The following is a 17,187-nucleotide window of genomic DNA, read 5'->3' on the forward strand; positions in this document are numbered from 1 at the left end:
GCTCCAGGAGCCCCTGGAAGGACCCCGCTCCCATCAGTGAGTTTAACATGGTGACCACATAGGCCCCCATGTCCGACCCCTCCAGCCCCTCTGGGAGGCCCAGAATCCGCAGATTCTTCCGCCTCGACCGATTCTCCATCTCCTCGAACCGTTCCTGTCATTTCTTGTGGAGCGCCTCGTGCACCTCCACCTTTACCGCTAGGCCCAAGATCTCGTCCTCGTTGTCGGAGATCTTTTGTCGGACCTCGCGGATCGCCACGTCCTGGGCCGTCTGGGTCTCCAGCAGCTTATCAATAGAAGCCTTAATCGGCTCCAGCAGGTCCGCTTTGAGCTCCCTGAAGCAGCGCTGGATAACCTCCTGCTGCTCCTGCGCGCAATGCATCCACGCTGCCTGGTCCCCGCCCGCCACCATCTTGCTCTTCCCTCGCACCTTCTTTGGCTTCACCGCCATTTTTTTAGTCTCCCCGCTCCTGGTCCAAGCCATACACTGTCGGGGGAATGTTGCAGTCTTCTTCCCACACCAGGAAATATCGAACAAATCCCGTTGGGGGCTCTGAAAAGAGCCCAAAAGTCCGTTCCAAGCGGGAGCTGCCGAACGTGCAACTTAGCTCTGCATAGCCGCAACCGGAAGTCCTTGCAACCCTTCTTAAATAACGGTACAACATTGGTTATCCTCCAATCCTCTGGGATCTCTAATAATAATAATCTTTATTGTCACAAGTAGGCTTACATTAACACTGCAACAAAGCCACCACATTCCGGCGCCTGTCCGGGTACATGGAGGGAGAATTCAGAATGTCAAATTCACCTAACAAGCACGTATTTTGGGACTTGTGGGAGGAAACCGGAGCACCCGGAGGAAACCCACACAGACACGGGGAGAACGTGCAGAGTCCGTGCAGACAGTGACCCAGCGGGGAATCGAACCCGGGTCCCTGGCGCTGTGATGCAGCAGTGCTAACCACTGTGCTACCATGCCACCCATACTGTTTCTAGGGCCATTTTCTTAAATACTTTGGGATGAAGATTATCAGGCCCTGGAGATTTATCCGCCTTCAATCCCATTAATTTCCCCAAAACTATTTCTCTACGAATATTAATTTCCTTCGGCTCCTAGTGGATTGCTTTTTCTTGCTGATTTATATACTTCTTCTTTGCATCTGATTTGAGAAAAAACTGCTTCTCCCAAAGGGTTGTTAATCTGTGGAATTCGCTCCCCAGAGCACGGTGGATGCTGGGACAGTGAACAAATTTAAGGAGAAGTTAGACAGATTTTTAATCGGTAATGGGTTGAAGGGTTATGGATAACGGGCAGGACGGTAGAGTTGAGGACAGGATGGGATCAGCCATCATCACATTGAGGGCGTTTAGCCTCGGGAGGCTAAATTACTGACTCCCGCCCCTAGATCATATGTTCTAGGGAGGAGATGCTCTGGCTGATTTTGCAATCGAGCCCTTGGTCTGTAACAATGTAGGGAGCAGATGAGGAACATATCAGCCAGGATAGAATGGCGGCGCTGGCTCGATGGGCCGAATGGCCTAATTTTGCTCCGATATCTTATGAACCTATGAACTTATAATACCATCTCTACATTTCCTTGTAAGCCATGGTTTGGCCACAGTTCCCTTTCTTCTCTTGTGCCAAATAAGAAATAACTTTCGGAGTTCACCTATTTGTTCCTGGATTGCCTGCCATTGCCTGTCCACTGTCCTTCCTTTCAAATCCCAGTCCATCAAACAATCCTGATACTTCCTGATAAAAACTCCAGTTGCCTCTTTGCAGATTTGATGATATGGGTCTTAAGAATATCCCAAGCACCGCAAGCATTCTTCTGTTCTTGAGCGAAGTTTGAAAGTTTTTCCTTAAGGCATTTTATTTTTTTTAAATACATTTAGAGTACCCAATTATTATTTTTTTCCAATTAAGGGGCAATGTAGCATGGCCAATCCACCCACCCTGCACATCTTTTTTGGGTTGTGGGGGTTAGACCCACACAGACATGGGGAGAATGTGCAAACTCCACACGGACAGTGACCAAGGGCCGGGATCGAACCTGAGTCCTCGGCGGCGTGAGGCAGCAGTGCTAACCATGTGCCACCGTGCCGCCCTTCCATCAGACTCCTGATTTATGCCTTGTAGATGGTGGACAAGCTTTGGGAAGTCAGGAGGTGAGTTACTCATCGCAGGACTCCTAGCCTTTGACCTCCACTGATAGCCACAGTATTGATATGGCTAGTCTAATTCAGTTCCTGGGCAATGGACACACCCAGGGTGATGACATTGGGGGATTCAGCAGTGGTAATGTCATTGAATGTCAAGGAGCAACCGTTAGATCCTCTCTTGTAGGAGATGGTGATTGCCTGTCACATGTGTGCTTCAAATGTTCCTTGCCACTTGTCAATCCAAGCCTGGATATTGTCCAGGTCTGGTTGCATTTGGATATGGACTGCTTCAGTATCTGAAGAGTTGTAAATGGTGGTTAACATGGTGCAGCCATCAGCTTCTGAACTTATGATGGAGGGAATGTCATTGATGAAGATGGTTGGACCGAGGACACTGCCCTGAGGAACTCCTGCAGTGATGTCCTGGAGCTGAGATGATTGACCTCCAACCACCACAACCATCTTCCTTTGTACCGGGTATGACTTCAACCTGCGGAGAGTTTCCCCCCTGATCCCCATTGACTCCAGTTTAGCTCGGGCTCCTTGATGCCACACTCGGTCAAATGCTGCCTTGATGTCAAGGGCAGTTACTCTCACCTCACCTCTGGCATTCAGCTCTTTTGTCCATGTTTGAACTAAGGCTGTAATGAGGTCAGGGACTGAGTGACCCGGGCGGAACCCAAATTGAGCGTCCATGAGCAGGTTATAATAATAATAATAATCTTTATTATTGTCACAAGTAGGCTTATATTAACACTGCAATGAAGTTACTGTGAAAATCCCCTAGTCGCCACACTCCGTCGCCTGTTCGTGTACACTGAGGGAGAATTCAAAATGTCCAATTCACCCAACAGCATGACTTTCGGGACTTGCTGAGTAAGTGCTGCTTGATAGCACTGATGATGAGCCCTTCCACCACTTTGCTGATGATTGATGGTGGGCTGAAGGGGTGGTAATTGGCCGAGTTGGATTTGTCCTGTTTCTTGTGTGGGTATCTCTTCTCATGGCTTCTCTCTGCATTCCTGTACTATCACTATGAGAGTTACCAAAGGGGTTTCTCACCTTTTGGATCTACATTCACCTCAGCACCCAGCTCCAAGTTTCCACCACCTTTGTTTGAGATCCCATTGCCTGTGCTGTCTGATTTCTTCTCCGGTATTAGATAACCAATACATCTTTACAGCTTTATTTCCGCTTCTGTCCACCAGAAGCTCTAAACTCGCCACAAATTCCATCTCCATCCTTTCCGGTGTCTCAGGCTGAAACTGGGCTGCTCTCATCGCTGGTGCCCTGCTTGATTCTGTTTAGAGCTTCCCACGTCTTTATGTTGTCTGTCACAGACAAATTATTTGTACCTATGTTACATTTACCTCTTTCGCATCAAGATCCTGCTGGCCATTTTCCTATCCTTCATAACCTTCAGTTTATCAGAAGCTTTGCTGTCTATATCCTGTTTGTAGTACATATAGCTTATCCATCGCAGCTATTCTCACAGTTCTACATTAATTCCCAATTCCTCAACATCTCACTTTTAAAATTTTTATCATTGTGTTTAAATCCATGCACAGGATCATCCCTCTCCATCTCTGCAACTTTCCAAAGCCCTACAATTCTAACCTTACATTGCCTAGTCCTCTCAATTCAACCTCTTTTGCAGCTCTCCCATCACCCCCCTGCTTGTTGTTTGTGGAAGTTGTGCCTTCAGCCACCTCGGTGCCATTCTGGAATACCCCCCCCCCCCAAACCCTCCTGCCTCTTCACATCCTTCTCCTCAAAACCTACCTCTTTGACCTAGATTCATCCTATCCATTGTAACCTTTCCCCCTTGGGGCACCAATTCATTTTTTGGAACCGCTTTGGGACCTTCTCTTACCTTCAGAAGTGCTCTCTGAATGCAAGTTGAAACAAAGAATTTTTTTGGGAGGGACAGTTATTACCTCCAAATAATTTACGTTCAACTTTCAAAGCTATTGGCTTGAGAATTTTTTACTCTTTGTTGCAGTGTGTATTTGCTTTATTCTGTTTCATATTGTTTCTTGAAATTCCTTTTCATCTGTGCAGAATTATGAGTCAATGTTAGAGAAAAATAATTTGCCATTGTAACTTTAGAGAGAGTTAGTTTGAGGTTCTGAGTCCTTTTGTTGTCACATTGGATTTTTTGTTGATCAGAATTAATCTTTGTCTATAATAATTCATGCTTTTTCGGTCAAACTGTTTAACTTTTTTTATTGGAAGAAACAAAACAGTGTTAACGACTGCAAATGATTTCATTTTCAAATGTTTATATCCTTTCACCTATCAGAATTTGCTTGGTTCTGCTATTGACTAATGACATTTTGTACTGTGATGTTGCATAGTAATTGGTGTCCTGTCTCGCAATTTTTAATGAAGTCAAACCTTTCCAGAACAGAGGGGGCGGGGATGTGTTTGATATTAACAAGAGTTGATGTTCTCTTTGTGTTTTCAACTACAGAGAGGAAACTGAAGAGTAAAACACTTGCTCTACCAAAGCAAAGCCTTTCCATCATTGCCTTACAGCAGCGTCTGATATCACTGCAACAACAGATTGCTGTTACTCAGAATGGGAAAAAGGTTGCCTTAAACATTGTCAATGAACTGAAGCAAAAGAATCAGACGTTAACAGCCCAATTGACTTTGGTTAACCAAAAACTTCAAATCAACAGGCAGACAATTCAGGTATGTCTAAAGTCATTTGTGGATTCAAATTGTATAGCAGTATGGAGTTACATATCACAATGTTACTGGCCCAGCATGTTGTATACTATTACGCGAATAGAGCAGTATGGAGTTACATATCACAATGTTACTGGCCCAGCGTGTTGTATACTATTACGCGAATAGAGCAGTATGGAGTTACATATCACAGTGTTACTGGCCCAGCGTGTTGTATACTATTACACCAATAGAGCAGTATGGAGTTACATATCACAATGTTACTGGTCCAGCGTGTTGTATGCTATTACGCGAATAGAGCAGTATGGAGTTACATATCACAATGTTACTGGCCCAGCGTGTTGTATACTATTACACCAATAGAGCAGTATGGAGTTACATATCACAATGTTACTGGCCCAGCGTGTTGTATGCTATTACACCAATAGAGCAATATGGAGTTACATATCACAATGTTACTGGCCCAGCGTGTTGTATACTATTACACCAATAGAGCAGTATGGAGTTACATATCACAATGTTACTGGCCCAGCGTGTTGTATACTATTACACCAATAGAGCAGTATGGAGTTACATATCACAATGTTACTGGCCCAGCGTGTTGTATGCTATTACACTCATAGAGCAGTATGGAGTTACATATCACAATGTTACTGGCCCAGCGTCTCAATGTTACTGGTCCAGCGTGTTGTATGCTGTTACACCAACAGAGCAGTATGGAGTTACATATCACAATGTTACTGGCCCAGCGTGTTGTGTGCTATTACACCAATAGAGCAGTATGGAGTTACATATCACAATGTTACTGGCCCAGCGTGTTGTATGCTATTACACTCATAGAGCAGTATGGAGTTACATATCACAATGTTACTGGCCCAGCGTGTTGTATGCTATTACGCGAATAGAGCAGTATGGAGTTACATATCACAATGTTACTGGCCCAGCGTCTCAATGTTACTGGTCCAGCATGTTGTATGCTGTTACACCAACAGAGCAGTCTGGAGTTACATATCACAATGTTACTGGCCCAGCGTGTTGTGTGCTATTACGCGAATAGAGCAGTATGGAGTTACATATCACAATGTTACTGGCCCAGCGTGTTGTGTGCTATTACGCGAATAGAGCAGTATGGAGTTACATATCACAATGTTACTGGCCCAGCGTGTTGTATGCTATTACGCGAATAGAGCAGTATGGTGTTACATATCACAATGTTACTGGCCCAGCGTCTCAATGTTACTGGTCCAGCATGTTGTATGCTGTTACACCAACAGAGCAGTCTGGAGTTACATATCACAATGTTACTGGCCCAGCGTGTTGTGTGCTATTACGCGAATAGAGCAGTATGGAGTTACATATCACAATGTTACTGGCCCAGCATGTTGTATACTATTACGCGAATAGAGCAGTATGGAGTTACATATCACAATGTTACTGGCCCAGCGTGTTGTATACTATTACGCGAATAGAGCAGTATGGAGTTACATATCACAGTGTTACTGGCCCAGCGTGTTGTATACTATTACACCAATAGAGCAGTATGGAGTTACATATCACAATGTTACTGGTCCAGCGTGTTGTATGCTATTACGCGAATAGAGCAGTATGGAGTTACATATCACAATGTTACTGGCCCAGCGTGTTGTATACTATTACACCAATAGAGCAGTATGGAGTTACATATCACAATGTTACTGGCCCAGCGTGTTGTATGCTATTACACCAATAGAGCAATATGGAGTTACATATCACAATGTTACTGGCCCAGCGTGTTGTATGCTATTACACCAATCGAGCAGTATGGAGTTACATATCACAATGTTACTGGCCCAGCGTGTTGTATACTATTACACCAATAGAGCAGTATGGAGTTACATATCACAATGTTACTGGCCCAGCGTGTTGTATGCTATTACACTCATAGAGCAGTATGGAGTTACATATCACAATGTTACTGGCCCAGCGTCTCAATGTTACTGGTCCAGCATGTTGTATGCTGTTACACCAACAGAGCAGTCTGGAGTTACATATCACAATGTTACTGGCCCAGCGTGTTGTGTGCTATTACGCGAATAGAGCAGTATGGAGTTACATATCACAATGTTACTGGCCCAGCGTCTCAATGTTACTGGTCCAGCGTGTTGTATGCTGTTACACCAACAGAGCAGTATGGAGTTACATATCACAATGTTACTGGCCCAGCGTGTTGTGTGCTATTACGCCAATAGAGCAGTTTGGAGTTACATATCACAATGTTACTGGCCCAGCGTGTTGTATGCTATTACACTCATAGATCAGTATGGAGTTACATATCACAATGTTACTGGCCCAGCGTGTTGTATACTATTACACTCATAGAGCAGTATGGAGTTACATATCACAGTGTTACTGGCCCAGCATGTTGTATGCTATTACGCGAATAGAGCAGTATGGAGTTACATATCACAATGTTACTGGCCCAGCGTGTTGTATGCTATTACACCAATAGAGCAGTATGGAGTTACATATCACAATGTTACTGGCCCAGCGTGTTGTGTACTATTACACCAATAGAGCAGTATGGAGTTACATATCACAATGTTACTGGCCCAGCGTCTCAATGTTACTGGTCCAGCGTGTTGTATGCTATTACACTAATACAGCATGGTACTGTATTCTAATTTACTTGTGCTTCTCCAAATCAATAATGTTACCTTTAAATCGTGTACCATAACTGGATCCTGTTCAATCACTGGAAAATTATGAAGGTTCAATGTTTTGGCTGTATGACATGCCAGCCATCAACACTGTCTAGCCCCAAGATGGTCACATTCTTTGATGTATTGTAAATTTTCTGTCTAAATTACTGAAAGGGGTAACTAATATTGCGCTTGGAGGATTTAATTTCATAAATAATTTCAATAACAAATGGGTGTTCTAGAGCAGCAGTACTTTCAGCAGGGACCTGACATGAGTTCAATTATCTAAAATAAATCATTTCTCTGAATATTGCTTTTTTTTCTAGAAAGGCAAAGATGGAATTAAAGTGAGGGAAGAAATTTAATGTTCATATTAACTATTAAAGGAGAGGGCAGCACGGTGGCGCAGTGGGTTAGCCCTGATGCCTCACAGCGCCGCGGTCCCAGGTTCGATCCCGGCTCCGGGTCACTGTCCGTGTGGAGTTCGCACATTCTCCCCGTGTTTGCGTGGGTTTCGCCCCCACAACCTAAAAATGTGCAGGCTAGGTAGATTGGCCGCGCTAAATTGCCCCTTAATTGGAAAAAATGAATTGGGTACTCTAAATTTATTTTTTAAACTTATCAAAGGAGAAGGTAGTTCCAAGGGAAACACTCCTCATTGAAAAATATTTGCAGAAATATATTTGATGTTTTTGAAGCATCATACATGGAATCTGGAAAATCTCTTTCTGGTTCGGCAGCACTCTGCCCCAAAGCAGCTGCACTAAGTGCAGGGTGGCCTGGAATTGGAGGTTCTCACACCAGTTCCTAGGCCAGCACAAAGCCATGATTCCCACTATGTTCAGTGGAGCCAGTTGGAAATCCTTCCCTGGCCTGACAGGTAGCAAAGCAACAATCTTCCTAGACCCATAGAGGTAAACATTCAAAATGTTGACAAATAGTTTTCCAGTTTCAGTGGATGTGGTGTACTTTGAATTAAAAGGCACTGCACCTAGACCTTTCTACCACCTCAACGTATGGTGGATTCTCCCGTTGCTTTGAAAGGTGAGTGTTCAGAGGAGACTGATTGTTCATCATCTCAGTTGGTGTCCTCTCATATGTGACGTTAAACCAAATTTAGATTTTCAGATCTGATTGCATTACTTGTGAAGTCGCTGTTGGAAGGGAGAAGGCACTGACCTGTGCCATGCTCACTTGTCCTCCACGGACCTGACTTTATTCTCCTCAAATGTTGAGATTTCTGATGTCAGAGATTTCCCAATTTGGATCTGTCCAAGGTTTTTTTTTCACCATGTAGTGAGGGCCCAACTTACAGGCTCTGAGATTGGCTTTCAGAATGTCATTGTATCAGAATTTGGGCCATCCATGGTGCGAGTTCCGTGCTCAGCTGGTTGCAGATTTCCTGGTTTGGTATGCAGGAGTCCTCTGTGCAAACCATATTGCCGACCCAGTGAAATTGTGCTCTGGTGAGTGTAGGTGTCATATCTTTGGTTTAGGGCCTGTAGACAAATTGGAATTCTTGGAGAGACTTTGGGTCCTGCTTACGGCAGCTTCCTGAAGTTCTGCAGCCTTGTTCTCCCACCATCAGTTCTGCATCTCTCTCAGTTTGATCGGCAGTGTATGTTTTGTTTGATGGCATCTGGCTTTTCTTGTCGGTGATTGTTTTGTCCAATGTGTAGGATTTGTGAGCACATCATCTCGTAGCTAGGCTATATCTAGTCAAACCAATCTTGCTGTTTCCATTTATCGAATCCAAGAACCTCAGGTGCCATGCTGTGAGTGAAATCCCTTAACTCTTCCAAGAATCTCCAATGTCAGTGTTATCTCCTAGGATACCAGCAAACTCTGAGTCTAATTTTTTAGATTTGCTGCACTTAGAGAGAATCAGCGAGCTGTTGGTGTTCACCAATGGCATGGTGTTCCAGTGCTCCTCTCCATGGATGACAAGCATGGTAAGTGAAGTCAACAAGGATGATGAGTTTCTTTTGGTGTGGTACTCCCTTGAAAATCCTGCTGAGATCATCCTACAATGCTTCCTTGACCTGGTCTGCATGCACCATTAATGCATTGACACTGATGAATGTTGTGTACTGTTTTCCACCAAGATGTATTTGAAATACCATGGGTCGATTGTTGATATCCTTGGGAAATGAGTTGAGCTTGTGTTCCAATTCAGATCGAATGACAAAGCCACACCTGACTGTCGAGGCTGGTGCTTGGACTTGCCAATCCAATAGAATATGTAGCTCTTGCCTGCTTCCTCAAGTTGAGACTCCTCTGCAAACCTTCTTTTACTTACAGCAGCTACATCAATATTGGGGGCCGGTTTAGCTTACTTGGCTAGACAGCTGGTTCGGGATGCAGAGCAAGGCCAGCAGCGTGAGTTCAGTCCCTTTATAGGCTGAGGTTATTCATGAAGGCGCCAACTTCTCAACCTGAGGTGTGGTGACCCTCAGGTTAAATCACCACCAGTCAGCTCTCCTCCTCAATGGGGAAAGCAGCCTGTGGTCATCTGGGATATGGCGACTTTACCTTCCTTTACATGAATATTGTAGCTGCCTAGTGTTCTGGCTTTGAGGACTGTTCTACCCTGTGTTACTGTCTAGAAATGTGCTGACATTTCATGAGCCAAGTGTCATTCAGTAGTTAGTTGTCCTTTCAGTTTGCGTTTTCTTTATGTTTTGAACGCAGTGGTTGGGAACCAACAAGGAATGGTGGCCTTGGAGGGTAGGACAGACTGTGTTTAAGGTTCCTTTTCTTCCTTTTCCCCAATGGAGGGGAGCAGCGCTGGACCTAAGAAGATCTGCTCTGTCACCTTCGGAGGATTCGAGCCTCACAGCTGCCATGATCTGTGGAGACTGACTGTCACCCTCTGGTCGCTTGTGACTAAAGGCTGCAGGTAGCATCCTCTAGCTGTCCCTGTAACCACTTACCCATTGCCACAGGGTTTGGTAGTCTGATATGTTGGTTGATTTATTTGTTGAACAACCTGCACATTGAGTATGTTTAAGTGGGTGAGGTTTTTGTCGAGCCACTCCGACTGACTCGGCTGAGATGTAATGTGTGCCACAAACATAGCATTCGAAAGAATGAAGGTTTAGGGCTGGTTTAGCTCAGTGGGCTAGACAGCTGGTTTGCAATGCAGAACAAGACCAGCAGTGCGCGTTCAATTCCCGTACCAGCTTACTCGAACAGGCGCCGGAATGTGGCGACTAGGGGCTTTTCACAGTAACTTCATACTTGTGACAATAAAAGATTATTATTATTAAAAGTGTTGTCCTTCTCCTCGGCGAGCTGCGAGCATAAGCAGGTGAACATTGCCATTCAGTCCATTGGCACTGTCTGTGTTCTTCACGCTGTCAGTCAATAAAGACTATTTGGCTCATAAATATGCGTTTCCAATCAGGGTTTTCCTTCTTCTAGCTAGGCCTGTCAACCAAAGTGATGAGCCCCTTGAGCCTGGAGTTATCTGGTTGTGAGGCACCAGACATCCGCCTTCCCACCTCTGTGCACCGTCCTAAACAGGGATTGGGACCTGAAGGTGGCCAGTTGCAGTTTGATTAGGACAGACTATTTGAGATGCTGATCATAGGGGTCTTTTTTCAGATGAAGAACGTCTCAACTCTCTTTAGTGTCCCAGTCTTTCCAAACCATTTGATCCTTACTTCAAAGTATTATTGTCACATAATTATGCCACACACTAAAGTTGAAAGTAGATTATGTGATGACTAATGAGACTGTTAGTGAATGTGATAAAAAAACGAAATATGCTGGAAATGCTCAGCAGGTCTGGCATCAGGGGGGAGAAAAGCAAAGTTAAAGTTTCAGGTTGATGACCCTTTGTCAGAACTGGGAGTACTTCGAGAGGTAACAGTTTTTAGCCAGGCATGCAGCGAGGGAGGTGTAGAAAAAAACTAAAAGTAATGTCTCAACTAGGGTGGCACAGTGGTTAGCACTGCTGCCTCCCAATGCCAGGTACCCGGATTCAATTCCGGCCTCGGGTCACTGTCTGTGTGGAGTTTGCACGTTCTCCCTGAGTCTGCGTGGGTTTCCTCCGGGTGCTCCCGTTTCCTCCCACAGTCCAAAGACGTGCAGGTTAGGTGGATTTGCCATGCTAAGTTGCCCCTTAGTGTCCAGGGATGTGCAGGTTAGGTTATGAGGTTAAGGGGATAAGGAAGGGGTGGACGGGGGAGTGGACATGGGTAGAGTGCTCTTTCGAAGGGTCAGTGCAGACTCAATGGGTCGAATGGCCTCCTTCTGCACTGTAGGGATTCTATGATTCTATACAGTGGGAGGCAGGAGAAAATGCATTTCAAAATGGATGATGGTGCAAGAGAAAAGGAGATGATAAAAACCAAGTAAAAACACAAACGGTGTGCCGAGAGCAGGTGTAAACGAGGAAGCAAAATCATCAAACAGCTGCTGCCCGGGACTTCCGGCGGAGTGGTCGCGTTGGAGAGGGGCTCCCGCCGGTCGGTGGTATTTCAATGTTTTCCGGGGGTTTCCCGTAGTTTCGCCGGTCAGGATTTCTTCGGCTGTTGGGGCCTGAGGGACGGGTGCTGGGTCCAGCTGGTTTGGAGCCGGTGGGGACCCCCGTGATTGGAGGAGCAGGGGCATCGAGCCCGAGGCAAGCGGCGGGGGAGCGTGGCCTGAGGCGAGGCCTGAATCCAGCGCGAATGTAGGGGAGCAGCGCACACCGGGTGGCTCCCCAATGAAAATGCATGTTTGGGAAGTTTGAAGGTCCCAGGAGGGGAGATGTTTTGAACTTTGATTTTTGGAATTTTTTTTTATTATGAACATAGTTTTTTTTAAATTATTACATTTTTTTAAAATGTAATTTTTCAATTTTTTCAACTTTTACATTTATTTTATTATTTTATTATCTATCTCAAGATTGAAGAAAAAAGAAGAAAAATATTAAGTGGTTAAGGGACGCCAAAAACAGCTGTGAAGAAGGGAGGAAACGCGGGTTTGCCGCCAAAGGAGAGGACCAGTAACAGCGCTGACAAGGTGGCGGACGCCGGACTGCGTGGTGGGGCCGCACTGCTTACAGTGGAAAGGATGACCAAGGTGATGGCTGTGGAGCTGGAGAAGCAGTGTGCGAGGCATATGGAGGCGTTGAGGAAGGAGATGGCGGTCGCACTGAGATCATTGGTGAAGGAGGCAATCGCCCTGGTGGAGGTGGATGTGCCAAAGACATCGGCCAAGGTGAGAGAACAGGGTGAAAAGATGAAGGAGGTGGAGGAGGCCGTGTCGCAGCACAGCGACCAGCTCACCTCGCTGGGAGGCGAACTGCAGAGGGTGGTGAAGATCAAGCTCGAGGACTTGGAGAAACGCTCAGGGCGGCAAAGTCTGAGAATTGTGGGCTTACCCGAAGGGGCAGAGGGCTCAAGGCCAACAGAGTACTTTGCCAAGAGGCTGGCGGAGTTGATGGGGGAGGGTGAAGACCCCTCCCGATATGAACTGGACCGAGCTCATCAATCGTTAAGGCCGAAACCAAAGTAAACGAGCCGCCGAGAGCAGTAATTATCTGTTTCCATAAATACCACATGAAGGAGAAGGTGTTAAACTGGGCGAAGCAGAAGCGGGAGGTGCAGTGGGATGGTGCTAGAGTTCGGATTTACCAGGACTTGACGGTGGAGTTGGCAAAGAGACGAGCGGCGTTCAGCCGAGTGAAGGCGGCACTGTACAACAAGGGGGTGCGATTTGGTACGGTATACCCGGCAAAGCTGAGGGTGACGTACAACGCCAAAGATTTTTATTTTGAAACGGTGGAGGCGGCTGAGCCATTCATGAAGGCCGAAGGCTTGGGACAGAAGTGAGGAGTGGAGCTGGAAGAGAGATCGTGGACTGTGATTGGGAAGCTGGAAAATGTATAAATGTTATAACTTTCTTTTCACTGACCATATTGTAACTTACTTGACTTCACATTGTTATAGAATTTAAGTTTTTGTTTGGTTTGATTGGCATTTTTGCTCCTTTTTTTTGTTGCTGCAGCGGCGATATGTTATTTCATTGAATTGCATGGGTTAGATTGTTTTTCTTTTTCTTCTGGGACTGGGTAGGAGGGGACGCCTTTTTGGGGGCGAGGGGGACTACCCGCACTAGCTAACTAAAGCCGGCTAGTGAACGGAGGTGAGGAGAGAGGAGGGCTGCGGGCATTGGAGCCTGGTTATCAGGTTTCGGTGGGCCTACGAGGCGAGAAGGTTGGGGGGGAGGATCGGTACTGGTGGAGATCGTCTCGACGGGAAATACAGGGGGGGATTCGGGGAGGGGTGGGAGTCGGTTCGATGTTAATAATGGAAAGGGATGGTCAGGCTTATGGGGCAGGACCCAGTGGTATGATGATGGTGGATAAGAAGGCGGGGTGGGAGGGCAGGAGAGACCCCCAGTTAGTATAGTCACGTGGAACGTGAGGGAGTTGGGAGGCCCAGTCAAGAGCTCAAGGGTGCTTGCGCACCTTGAAAGTTTGAAGGCAGATGTAGCAATGCTGCAGGAAACTCACCTGAGGGTGAAGGATCAAGTGACACTTAAAAAGGGCTGGGTTAGTCAGATGTTTCTTTCTGGATTTGACGGAAGGGCTCGAGGGGTAGCGATAATGGTCAGCAAAAGGGTACGGTTCCAGATGGAGAAGATGGTTGCAGATCAGGGGGGTAGGTATGTGATTGTTACAGGGGTGCTGGAGGGGAGGCTAATGGCGCTGGTAAGTGTATATGGTCCCAATTGGGACGATGTGGGATTCGGGAAGAAGGTGTGCGGGGCCATCCCTGACTTGGACACACACAAACTGATAGGGGGGGGGGGACTGGAACTTGGTGCAGGAGCCAAAATTGGACAGGTCACGGATGTGCTCGCTGGCCCCGGGGGGTGCGGGGGGGGGGGGGGGGGGGGGGGGCAAAGGCATTGGTTGAGCTAATGGTGGAAATGGGAGGGGTGGACCCTTGGAGGTTTCTACACCCGAGGGAGCAGGCATACTCGTTTTTCTTGGCAGCCCATAAGGTATACTCGTGGATCGACTTTTTCATGGTGGGGAAGGCGCTGCTGGCTGGGGTAAAAGTGTTGAAGTACTCGGCAATTGCAATATCAGATCATGCTCCGCATTGGGTGGATATGGTGCTGGAGAAGGGGATTGTACAGAGACCAGGGTGGAAGTTAGATGCGGGACTGTTGGGGGACTGAGGGTTCTGTGACAAAATTGAAAAAGTAATAGAGGAATATGTAGGTTTCAACTGTACGGGCGAGGTGTCAAAGGCGATTGTCTGGGAGGCTTTAAAGGTGGTGGTGAGGGGTGAGGTGATCTCGCTCAAGGCTAGGCTAGACAAAGAGGAGAGGTCGGAACATCAGAGGGTAATAGATGAGATGCTGGAGGTAGACAGGAGGTATGCAGAAGATAGGGACCCAGCGCAGTTGGAAAAGAGGAAGCAACTCCAGGCGAGCTTTGACCGACTATCTACCAGGAAAGCGGTACGCCAATTGAGGCGAGCAAGGGGGCAGTTTCCGAGCAGGGCGAGAAAGCGTGTTGTACACACGCCTCCACCTCGTGTGCGAGGTTGGGGTGGTTACAGCTGAAGGTGGTGTATAGAGTGCATCTTACAAGGGCGAGGATGAGCTGGCTCTTTGAGGGGTTGAAGATGTGTGTGATGTTGCGGGGGTGGCCCGCAAACCACGTTCATATGTTTTGGTCCTGTCCAAAGCTGGAGGATTACTGGAAGGAGGTGTTTAGGGTAATCTCTAAAGTGGTGCACATGAAACTGGACGCGGGCCCACGGGAGGCCATATTCGGGGTGTCGGACCAGCCGGGATTGGAAATGGGCGCGGAGGCAGAAGTTGTAGCCTTCTCCTCGTTGATCGCCCGAAGGTGGATCCTGATGGGTGGAGATCAGCCTCTCCACCCTGTGCCCTGGCGTGCTGCAGGTCAAATTTGAACTGAGGGGAAGGATGAAGGGGTTCTACAATTCATGGGCGTCATTCATTGTACACTTTCGAGAATTGGATTACATCGAACATTAGGGGGGTTGGGAGCTGGGAGGGTTGGGGGAAGGGGGCGGTGTGTGTTAATGGTGACTATGGGTGATTCCTGATTCCTTTCTGTCATTTGTTTATGTTAACATGCGGGCTAATGTTTGGGGTTTGGTGGGAGGATGGGACCGTTGTTATTGATATGGGGATTGGCATTACATTCGTTACTGATTATTGTTCATTGTTGGGTGTAAATCTGGGAGAAAATGTGAAAAAGGAGAATAAAAAAATATTTTTTAAAAAACAGCTGCTGTCCAAAAACAAAAAGGAAAAAAGATGGAGAAAATGGGGATGTTTTAAATTTGTTGAGTTCAGAAGGCATTGTGGAAAGATGAAGTGTTGGTCCTTAAACCTATGCTGAACTTCATTGGAGCAGCGTGCAAGTCCAAGGGCAGTAAGGCCAGAGTTGTAATGGGGTGGAGACAAAACCACAGACAAACGAGTCATGTTATCGGACTGAATGGAGGTGTTCTGCAAAGCCATAACCCAATTTGCATTTGGTCCCCACAATTTAAAAGAGAGAGCTTCTTGAGTAGTGAATACATTGAAAGGAGTGCAAGTAAATTGCTGTTTCACCTGGGGGCCTGGAATGGGGAGGAAGGAGGACGTTAAAGGGTAGGTGATACGCCTCCTGCACTTGCACAGACAGGTTCTATGGGAAGGGGATGGGTTGTTGGGGTCACAGAGAAGTGCACCGGAGTGTCACAGAGGGAACGGTCTCTTCGGAAAGGGGAGATATACTTAGGGTGGCATCAAACTGGAGGTGGTGAGAAAGCTGCTGGGGTGACAGGTGAGGACAGGGTGAACCCTGTCATAGTTCAGGAAGGGAGGTGAATGACTGAGAGCAGAGATGTGGGAAATGGAATGGCTACAGTCAAGGGCCCTGTCAACCAGATTGACGTGTTCAGCTAGTTGGAGGAGCATGGTGAGGACAATTTGACAGCGCCGGATTGTACGATGACTGGGTGATGGTAGGAAATTGGATCAAAGATGTAGTGGGCAATTTAGGGGTTAACAGCCTGAGGGTAAAACTGCTAGCACTGAGTCAGAGGTAAACGGCCACACCTGGTCTGAGTTACATTGTCCCATTCAGACTTAAACTCATTAATGGGGAAAAAACAGGTTACCACTGTTCGGCCAGGATGATTCACTCAAGATCCATTGCCCTCCAGGACACTCTTATCTGACCAGTCATTAGCCCATTCTGGAGTTTGATGGCCTCTTTTGTCTGTAAATTGGAGGTTAGTTACATATTCATAGCCTGGCCCTGCTCTTTTGTGTAAACGGGAATGGGTAATCAATGGTCCAGATAGCAATGATGAGTTCATGTCTAGACAGAAACATCTTTGAGTGGCTAGGCGGAGCTTAGAATAATAAAAGAATCCTGTTCGAACAGGTACAGGCAGAAGAATTTGGAGAACCATCAGGAGAGGCCTTGAAAAGACTGCCACAGACACAGGCTTTCAGACAGGGTCTGAGAGAGCTTCACAACAGCAGGAATATGTTCTGTAATGCAAGTGTCATTTTTGCCCATCAGTGTAAGTGGAGTTGAGAGCTGTATGTTCATTTTGCGTGCTGTTTAATGGGAATTCATGTGTTAGGGTTAAGAGATGCATGTCATAGAATCCCTACA

The 17,187-nt window shown here is 46.6% G+C and overlaps 1 protein-coding gene across 8 annotated transcripts in view; it reads left to right on the forward strand.

Moving 5' to 3' along the window:
- cntln (centlein, centrosomal protein) overlaps nucleotides 1–17,187 on the forward strand; it is a 725,020-nt gene that overhangs the window by 432,354 nt on the left and 275,479 nt on the right. For all 8 annotated transcript variants that reach the window (XM_072517511.1, XM_072517513.1, XM_072517506.1 and 5 more), the window contains exon 19: nucleotides 4,637–4,860. In XM_072517511.1, coding sequence (XP_072373612.1) covers nucleotides 4,637–4,860 — 224 coding nt within the window. The remainder of the gene's footprint in view (nucleotides 1–4,636; nucleotides 4,861–17,187) is intronic.

The sequence above is a fragment of the Scyliorhinus torazame genome, chromosome 9 (assembly GCF_047496885.1).
Source record: "Scyliorhinus torazame isolate Kashiwa2021f chromosome 9, sScyTor2.1, whole genome shotgun sequence".
Taxonomy (NCBI): Eukaryota; Metazoa; Chordata; class Chondrichthyes; order Carcharhiniformes; family Scyliorhinidae; genus Scyliorhinus; species Scyliorhinus torazame.